Below are 11,217 nucleotides of genomic sequence, written 5' to 3'. Positions count from 1 at the left end.
AAACACTTCTCTTTATTGGATTGTAATGTTTGAAGTCTTTCAAAATCAAAAGGTAGATTTATCTCCTTCGTAAAATCTTGTAACTTTGAAAAAATATTCAAAATTCTGTGTTATTATCTCTTAGGATTAAAAAATAATAAAAGACAATAATTTAAATTATACTTCTCAAATTAATTCGGCAATTTTTTGCCAATTGAATTTGATTTATTGCAAACCATATATCCTTCGAAATAGTTTGAAATTTTGTACAAGCCAAGCTTATTATCAATAATTTTTTATCCATAACTCAAAGTGATAAAATAAAACCCAATTTAGACTACTAGCCATAGTGTAAGTGGCAGGATCTTCAGAATCCTTTTGTCAAAGCTGACCTCAAGCCATCCTAAAGCAGGAAAAAATTTATAATCGCTTTATTTGATGATAGCTAGCTTCTATATATATAAAATAAACATTTTAAATCTAAGCAAATAATAATATTACCGGGTGATATTCTTGATGCGTAAAAATCGTTGCGATTTTGTGAGTACATTACTCCAATGCTTTGAGCGAACATATATTATACCACCATTAAAATATACATAAATCTCGTCTAATATTCCTAAAACATTTCGCAGTTCTTTTATTGATTGACATAATTGAACAATGATTAAATTTAATGGATGACAATAGCACCAAATAAAAGCTGCTTTTGGAGTCTCCGCTTTAATCAAAGCCTGTACTTCATTGATTCTTCCACTTATGTTTGAGGGGCCATCATAGCTTTGCCAAATTAGGAATTCAAAGAGTAGATTCATGGAGCCAAGTTTGGATTATATTCTTTTTAATATAGAGACCAGTTGTATTTTCCGTACAACATAGGTCTATCAGTCTTTCAACCGGCTTAGGCGTCTCACTATTTTCAGCATATCTTACTAACAAAGCTATTTCTGATTTAGAAACATCATACGTGCCATCAACTATAATTGAGAAGCATCTGTTATATTCAATCTCTTTTTGAATTTTTTTATAACCATATTTTCATGGTTTCAATGAGAATATTTATGTTATTATATGATAATAAATTTAAATATAATTACGATTTTTTTATATGTTTTAACGGAATCACTAAGTCGAGTCCGATATCATAAACCAGAAATCACATGGTTATGGATGGGTGTAGTAAAACAATAAAAGAATTAAAAAATTTTAAATAGTACCCCCATCCAAATTTTTAGAAGCAGTTGCTTCGGACCCCCACAGTTGTAGGGGCCACTGGGTAGGAGATAAAATTGTCATATGCTGGGGGGAGATATAAATGTATGATCTAGTCATTTATTACAAATTATTTATATTTTACAATAATATATTAAGTAAATTCGATAACCCATTTTCTAAACTGTTTACTATTTCCATTTTAAAAATGGCCAACCTAGTTCTTTGCTTTATGATTTTCTTTAAAGCTTAGGTAATTAGGTGTTTCAAAATGCAGCCACATAGGCTTATCCAGGAGTTTCCTATAAGGGAAAAAGCACTATTAGCTGGGTTTTTACTTCCGCCATAAATTTTAAGGTCCACTTATTTTTTTAAATAATGTTTTTTTTCTTAAAATTTTGAATTATAGTCGTTATTTAAAAAAATCATTAACTTTTTACTTATTTCTCTTTTAAGTTATTATGTATAGTGATATTTTATATATGGGAAGGGAGGAGGGTGAGAGTTTTCCAGGAGGAAATTTTTATTAACTTAAAATAAAATTTACGAGTAGGCAAATTTCCGCTGGAGTGGGAAATTTAGAATTTTCCACTTTCCCAACCCCTGGTTACGCCTATGTCCTGCCATATTTATCACAGCCTAAAACCTATTCAATTACCCAATTAATGCCCTCCGCTATTTTATGTATGTCATTTAGATCGATCTTCATGACAAAAAAATTAAAAGCAATTGTTTTATTTGTTAGAATAAAAATTTGAAAAATACTGAAAGATGTCGTTTATATTTATTATATTTAACTTACCCCTTGTAAATAATTTTCCCAGTTGATTATCTATACAAAGACGAATCCCTTTTCCTTCATTTTTTAATTAACTTTTAAAAAAAAAATTTATTTAGTAATATAGATAATTATAACAATATCCATATTAAATATTACACACAATAGTAAAAATATTACACTGCAAAATTAACATGTAAAAATAATCAATAATATAAAAGAAAAACATCGAGAATAATTTTTGTTAAAATTTAAATCTAAAAAATAAAATGAATATTTTTAACCATGAAATTTGATGAGGAAATTTGTTTAATTAATATAATATGTGAGGGATTAAGTATAAAACGAAATTGACTTTCTTATTCTGAAAAACGATATCAGGAAAATGCATCCTTTGGAGAAGTAAATTTATTTATTTTAAAAAAAATTTAAGAGGCGGTAGATTATTAAATTATGGTAAGCAAGAAAAATCCCTTATAAATTTTACTGCATTAGTAATCGAGAAACTAAAGAACAAATTCGGCAGGTGGAATTACAAGTCAACACCAATTTTAAAGAAAACTAATTAATAATTTAACTTTTTTAAGACATTATAATAATCAGCATGCATGTCATCGCTTCTCACATTTTGTTTTAGGGTTAGCTCTAGAAATTTTTTTGATTAATTTTTTTAAATTCGCTTTTAACGTTTCCATTATAACTTTTTAAATTTTTGATGCCTTGAAAAATGTTGTAAGCTGGTTTTATAATGTAATTTTGTAGGGTTTGAAAACTCGAAAATATTTTTGAGCAAAATATTTTTGGATAATTTTTTTCATCTTGATCTGTGCATGAAAATCATCATTACTTATTATAGATATTTTAAAAAAGATTTTGGTTAAGGCAAAATTTGATCAAAATCTCAAAAATTATTTATATACAAATTAATTAGAATACTTTGAATATTTCAAATATTTAACACCTATGTAACATCTAGAGATCATCTATATCTGTATATAATAATTTTCTTAAATTCATCCACCTATTTTATTATATGAAAGGAAGGGATCTCAAGAAATTTTCATAAATTTATGAAAACATTTTTGTCACATGTTTCTTAGAAGGTTTAAAAACTAATTGGTAAACATTTCCTAAATGAAAGTATAAAAAGTATATACTGTAATCTTATATTCGAATACAGTGTTTGTATATTGTTAGCTTAGCCTTTGTACCACATCTATTATTCCTCGATTACTCATTTTTAAAATTTAAAAGATAATCATCGATAATCCTAAACTTTGATATTTATCCATAAAAAGTAATAAACTTTAAGGTCATTATTAAAGAGTCGGGAAATTTTGTTAATTAAAATGATGTTTTCTAAAATTTTCTTTATAACTTTTATGGCACTTATATGGTGTTTAATTATTTTCCAGGCATAATAATAATATATGCGATAAGTTAGAATGTTGTAAACTTTAAAAAATCTATTGATTTACCTAGTCACCTGAAATCAGAGTTGTAAAATGATAATAATAAAATCACAGATTTATAGATCTGGAATGATTTACCTAGTCACCTGAAATCAGAGTTGTAAAATGATAATAATAAAATCACAGATTTATAGATCTGGAAATAAATTCAAAATCACTATTTATGTGTTACAGATTCCAAACTAACAAACATCAGGTATAATTCCCAGACAAGTTTATTTTTAGCATCTGCATGGATATGGCAAGATTGTTTTCATAGTGATATTACAGTTTTAGGGGTTGCGAATAAACTCTTTACAAGTTTTCTAATTGAGATACAAATTTCAAATAAATGAAAACTATTATTCTTGTCAGTTGTTTCCATAGGGATAGGCTAAACTATATTTCCTAAATGGGGAATTGGGTGACATTTTATTCATAAATTTTATTAGAAAGTTTTAGGAGTCCTTAGCCTTTGGCAGTATTATATTTTTTTAAAAGATAATTTTGATTATACACTTCTTTTTTTTCTTTATTTTCTGAAAAATTTTAATTATAGTCATTATCTTCAAGTCATTATCAAATAATTATCAATTTGTATACAAATTTTTAACTTTTTTTTATTGTTTATAAAAGTAAAGTCTGGATTAAGATTTTCAAAGACCAACTATGACAGTAAAGATCGAACCGTGGACCAAATTATAAAAACCGAACCTAGTTCTGGACCAATTTTTGTTTTGCGTTTAAATACCCATATAAAACAAAATTACGAAATTTTAAATTTTCATTTATTTGCAAATATAGAAATAATAAAAAATGATAACTAACATAACAGTGTAACAATTTATTTATATTATAGAATAATATTAGCTCTATTGAGATTAGATTAAAATTATCTTTTTTAGAAATCCCATTGTTATCTTTAATATATTTCTCTTCTTTTTTGCCAAGTTCTGCTTTAGAATATTATTATTCACAATGAAATGAGGCTGTTTGAATGACCAATAGTAGTGTAGACAATGGTGTAGTGATATTACTAGGTAAAATGTTGTTTTCCCGTAATATTTTATATTGATATCTAGGGGAATTTTTTTTGTTTCTTAAATTTTTTCTTATATTTAAAAAAACATCTCAGAAATTACTTCTTCTATTTGAAAAAGTGCTTGAAAAATTCTAAAAGTTCGAATAAACAATACTGTATGTACAATTAATTTTTTAATCTAATTTTACATAAAAATAATTTGTTAATATTAAAAATTGAAAAACAGGACTCTTCCCAAAGGCCATATACTTTTTGGAAACGATATTTAACTTTTCTAATTTCCAAGTGTAAACTCACTTAATATTGGTACATTAATTTACTAAACCATCTCAAAATTAGCACTTGAGGATAAAAAATCATCTATTGTAATCGGTTTTAATTGCATCAATCCATATTATTATTATCGTATATATATCACATTTTCCAAAGATACCACAAATTATTTGACTGATTTTTATGCTCCATTATTTTAAAATGAAATAAAAGTGGGTTTTTTACTCCTAACCCGATTTAATTTTTTCATTATAATTGCTCTAGTACTTCTATATTCTCGTTCTATTTTAAACTTGATATCAATTTTAGAATGTTCCTATCTTGCGAATAACTTTTTTATTTATACTACTAAGCCGTATAAGAATTAAACTAAAATGTATACAAGTAAAACATTACATATTTTAGAATTAATATTTTTAAAAGTATGATTGGCAAATTTCATGCTTAGGACTGCATCTTAATATGGAACTCCGATTTATACAAAATTTTGAAAATAACATAATTCAAAAATAATAAGAATATTGTTTTACTTCTATATCTATTAAACAGAGACCTGCAAATATATTATTTGCACGGCCCGACCCGACCCGAATTTTTTTTAAAATATATTACATTTATTTTAATTTTTATAACTAAAAATGACGATTTAAAATAGTTGGTTTTAAAATATATGACCCGGCCCGTATTTTTTTGAAAATTTTTTTTAGGCCTGGCCTGGGTATATTTAAAAAAAATTAAAATACAGATCTCTGCTATTAAATAAACCCAAAAGGAAGTAATTGATGTTTGAATGGTAAATTGATGAATCAATAAGTATTAATCAAGCATGGGCTTCTATAATTTTTGTTCTGGCATAGCTAATCAAGATATTTTTTTTATTGTGCCAATAATGCTTTTTTTCTTTAAACTATCTATTAAACTGGTTGAAGCTCTAAAATCCATTAAATATTCACTAATTATTGATATAAGTCCACAGTTAATGTTTCCAAAAGTTTGTCTGACTTTATGCTTAAGTCGTGATATATTAATTTTGTTTAGCTTATAATTAGGTTACTTTTTTTATAGTTGGCGAAATTGTTTCAAGATTGAACTAAATATTTTTGATTTTTTTTTCCTCTTCTTTTCTTTATACTGTCTACCAAACAGCAAACGGATTTAAATAATTTACAATTAAGCACTGAAAATTAATTTCCGAATAAAGGCTTTGAGTTGCTTTTTAATTAGGTTTGCCAAAATTTTGTTGCTAAAATTTTTCCTATATACTAATTAGTTATAATTAGTGATACCAATTTTTCAGCATCGTTAAATCAGAATTTTTCGCTAGGCTGGACAAATGAAAATTTGGGGGCTAAGCCCTCCATAAAATATCATAACCCCCCTCCTGATAAATCTTGGCTATGCCACTAGATATTAGAGATAGACAAGGGGGCCTTTTATTAATGTGCATAAACAAACAACTGCTTAATGGTTAATAACGTTGTAAATTCCCTATATATGAACTTAACATAACATTTTACTATAAATTTAATGTCGTAACTAATATGAAGTAAATTATTTTCATACAAAGCGCAAAATTTATAACTATTGTGACTTTTATATCATCAATATGTTTTTATCTAAATCCTGAATTTATACAATTATAGTATACTTTTTCTTGTTTTTTGGCAGATAAATTAGTATAACCTCATCTTCTGAATCATTTATTTAGTCAGAGAAAAGATTAAAGATTCATTTTATATTTTATGAGTATAATCACGTTCACGTTAAGGCCCACTAGCTACGCTGTGGCCTCGTGAGCATTTTTTTCTAGCAGCCTTATTTTTATGATAAGTTTTACCCCCAAATTCCCTATTTTTCTGGCCTCCAGAACGCCCTTCAGCTGTGGTTTATTCGTAATATACATGGTTTTATTATTAGTCTATAATGATGGGTTAAACTTAAACACCATCGAAGCTATTACAATTTTAATCAGAAATATAATAATATATCATGATAATCACTTATATTATTGCATATTCAATATCATCCTCACAGCACATATAACAAAATGCATTCGCAATTTGGCATAATACAATATACCACATATAAAATCATGATTGTTCATATAATATAATATATATTCCAATAAAAATATTATATATTACACTATAAGATTGGAGTTCTAAATTACATCAGATTGAACCGCGAATAAGATTTGTACTTAGAAAATTAGGCGTATTGCAGATACGTTTTACAAATAGAATTTAAATAAATGAATTAAACGAATATTATATAATTTTTAGGCAGTTATCTAAGAAAGTAGAAAACGATATCACCAAATCTCAGAACAAAAATTTTTGAAAATGAAGAAATAATATTTCATCTTTTTATGAATTTTCTTGTTTTCCGTTAACCAATGCAATCAGGCATATCATTTTAATCCATTAATATATTTTTGTTTGAAAAATAGCAATTTCTATTTTTTAAAATCGTAAAAGGTTTTATAAGTAATGGAAAACAAACGTTAAGTTAAGTTCACAAATAAGTAAAATGTTATTTCGGCAGAGGAAGACGATGATAGATTGTGATAGAAAATGAACTCAATACTATATATTGTGAAAAACAGATTATTTAAAGTTTCGTTTATTTAAAAACATTATCATTTTTTTTATTATTTACATTACATTAGTTTACAAAATAGCATTGATAAAAAAAAATTCCTCACGCTGAGTCTGCAAAGAAATGGAAGTAATCTAATACTTTACTGTCCATAATTTGTAATCAATATATGGCATAAATATTTAATAATTGAATAATTATTGATTCGTTACAGTTCATATTTTCCTTCCTCCGCTCAGAGCTCTTGTTTGTAAATATAATTAAGCTCAAACAGGAAAAAATGATGTTTTATTAAATTAAAATAATAGTTTTTGATTATTATGATGTATTAAATTAGATAATAAAATATTTATAAGTGTTTATACTTTATTACATTGCCTTTTTATTTTCGACTTTACAGAATATCAATAAAATTATTAAGCGCATTTTTTGATTTTCATTTATTCCTATTTTTAATTATGTAGCATGAGCTTTTTGGAACCGTTATATGTTCTAAATAATGTAACCTTTTTCTGAGTTAACGGAGGTAATTAACGTTATATATCCTTTTTGAATAACGGTAACCGGTAATTTTTTTTAAGTATTGTGTCCAACTCTGGTTATGTGCATATTGTAGCGTCAAAATTTAAGACATATTAAGCATTGATCACACTTGTTATTGCGCCTGGTACAGTTATATTATCTTGTGTTATTTCATTTTCCCTTATTAGGATTCTCACTATCACAAATTATATCGTCAGTATTTTTATTTAATTTGATTATTAAATCTTGTAAACAATTCTTGTCATAATTTGTCAGTAAATACATTTTCCAATTGTGAAACTTCAAGACTTTTTCAGAAATCACGTTGACATTTATTTCATCCAAAATTCTTAGCACAAATATGACACTCAGCTCTTTAGTCACCAAAAACCGTCCAGTAAAACTACTTCTAATTTGATTCATTATGGGGCGAAATACTTTAATTTTGCCCAAATAATTTCTTGTGGCTTTGAATCAGGAATTTTTTCATTTAAATTCGCCATGTTTATAGCTTTATTTTAAATGGATGTGAAGATTATAAATAAAAGAGAAGACTTTGCATCTTCGATCATTTTCCAAGCAGATAAAATATTAAAATTTTCATTTAAAGACATAGTGAGGGCTGCTCCATTATTTCAAAAAATTTTCAAAAAAAATAGAGCTTATTTAACTCTTTAAATTTGGACATATTTTTAATCAAAGAGTTAGGTACTATTTATGTTTAAAAAAATATATATTTCATATTTTTATTCTAATCAGCCTCAAAAATCGGTGGGCAAAATGTCTACCTCACTTAGTCTCTTGGCCAGTTCACCTCTACTTCCATGGTTTTTATTTTAAAAAATTTTAAAAACGATTTATGTATTTTTACAATATAAGAAAGATAAAACTCCTTTTATTTTATTTTTTAAATTAAAAAATTAAAAAACTTACTTTTATGTATTTTTTTCTAAAAGAGAACAATAGTTTTAATATGAAATTAATTTGTCTCCATGGATTATAATGACAAATGAATATATCTTTTATAACATTTATCACCAATTGTCATATTTTTTCTACCCGTGGCAAGAAAGTTAATAAAATTATATTATTTTTCTAATGATAACAATAGTTTTTGATATAAATATCCCCAGGGTAATGACAATCGAATATATCTTTTATTACATTTATCTTAAATTTAAATAAGAATTTTTATATAAGTGTAGGTGCTAATATTATATAATTGTCAAAATTCTGAATTAAGGTAGTTAAATAAAATCTCATTTTTTTAAAGTGTATGGGGAAATAAATAATTACATTTATCGATTATAACATAAAAATCAATACTCCCTCCTTTCAAACTAAAATTGTAAGAACGTTTCCAAGTTTCAAGCGGCATAAATTTCATAAATACTTTTTTTGATCAATATATTTATTATTTTTTAAATAAAAAAATATTATATAACAATCTATTGTACAATAATATTTGAAAAATGTCGGAAATCGATTCCGATGGTGATTCACCTTCTAAAATCCCTATAAATAATGAATCAATGTAAGATTATGATCTTCAATTATTTACATTTTATGAACATATATAAAAAATGATAGTTTTAAAGAAAATTAGTCGAGCTCGAGTTTATTTCTTTTTAACTCAAATTTGTATTTTAAAAAACAGCTAACTCAATATTTTATCCAGAAAAATATTACATAAGCCTGAAGATTTTACTTATAGATGGCAGGATATCTATTAGCAAAATTTCGAGGCCTAGGCAATATTTTTCTGGATAAAATGTTGAGTTAACCGTTTATTCGGCTTAAATCAAGCCATTAACAAAATTATTCTCAGGTATGTTTTTATTCCTATCAAAGAAGAAATTCTTTTATTGATAGAAATCCTAATGGGTAGGTGCCAAAATATATGATAATTTTAATATATTAAGAAAATATGCCAAAAGCATCTATATCATTTTTTGGAACATTATTAACCATATTTAACCTTTTATACCATAGTTTGCTTTGAGCGTGTAATGTATCGTGGGATATCCTCACGATAGAAATCTTACAAATATTAAATTTTTTCTCTATCAAGATGAAATAGATTTAAACTGCGGTAATGATATAGATCGTGCTGTCTGATAATCAAGAACCTTTCATTCATTCGAGTTATAAAAGTACCCAAGAAGAGGATAAAGAGATTTATTTTATTAGTTATCTTCGACTGATCCTATATTAATATTGGAACGATAGCTTTGCCTTGCTCCAAATAGGTAGTCAAATATTAAATTAATGGAATCCTGTTTTTAACTCAACAATGACATATAATTTATAAAATTCATCATTTGCCTCAATTTCCTTAAGTTCAATATACGTTCTGTTATTCTCACATTCTCAAAATAGATGTTTTTTTAAATGTTTGACTTTAATTTAGTAGTGAAAGATTTCAAATGATTTTTTTGGAAATTTTAAAATGGTAGATAAATATGGCAAGGAAAATTTGAAATCGATATTAATTCATAAAAAAAAATATAGAGAATTCTGATGTGAATGTGAGAAATAAATGAAAATTTGGAATATATATGCAATAAGAGGTAGGAATGATTATTATAAAATATAAATTAATAAAAATAACAGTAATATTTTTGAAAAATATTTTAGCCAGCATCTGAATTTTGGCTTTGGAGGGGGATTTGTCCCCTGCCCCCCCTCTCAGTTGCGTACGCGCCTGGGATTTACATTAATAAAATTTTTTAACTGCATTCATATCTCTCATAATATGGGCGTTATTTAAGATCTAGTAAAGTCATTTATTTTTCTCACTTTACAACATACCCGATGTAAAGTAGCAATACATTCGTGGTAATGGCAAATATTAAATTTTAAACAAAACATTTTATTTATATATATAAATTTTATTACAATAAAAAATATATAATAGTTATATTAATATTTAATTCATGTCATACACATAATGTAAAATGGATCATTCCTATCTTAGCACAACTCGATTTGCTGTTTCTTTCTCCCATTTATTTTTAATACTATTTTGGTAATGGCAATTAGAGATCTGCAGAGTGTGGCCTGGCCCATACCCGGCCCGAATGGGCTTCGGGCCGGGCTCGGGTCTAATTCTTTTTAAAATAATCGGGTTTGGGCCGGACCTGATATTTTTTTAAAAAATTTGGACCGGGCCGGGTCGGACCTTGGAAATTTTTTTAAATATATCTAAATTTATCAATTTTATATTGAATATTTTATGTAAAATAAAAATATTTTATTTTATTTATTGAAACTAACGACATATAACATATCTCTTTAATTTTGAGTAATTATAAAAATTAATTTCTATATTTAAATAAATTAGAGCCGGGCCGGCAAAACTT

The 11,217-nt window shown here is 26.0% G+C and overlaps 1 protein-coding gene across 1 annotated transcript in view; it reads left to right on the top strand.

Moving 5' to 3' along the window:
• Positions 1 to 2,269: 2,269 nt before the first annotated feature.
• Positions 2,270 to 11,217, top strand: part of LOC135928653 (tumor protein p53-inducible protein 11-like) — a 36,206-nt gene continuing 27,258 nt past the window's right edge. Inside the window, exon 1 of the mRNA XM_065465112.1 lies at positions 2,270 to 2,371. Coding sequence (XP_065321184.1) covers positions 2,355 to 2,371 — 17 coding nt within the window. The 5' untranslated portion in view covers positions 2,270 to 2,354. The remainder of the gene's footprint in view (positions 2,372 to 11,217) is intronic.

This window comes from Gordionus sp. m RMFG-2023, chromosome 1, assembly GCF_954871325.1.
Source record: "Gordionus sp. m RMFG-2023 chromosome 1, tfGorSpeb1-WG-v2, whole genome shotgun sequence".
In the NCBI taxonomy this organism is placed as follows: Eukaryota; Metazoa; Nematomorpha; class Gordioida; order Chordodea; family Parachordodidae; genus Gordionus; species Gordionus sp. m RMFG-2023.
This window is presented reverse-complemented; position numbering and strand designations above follow the sequence as displayed.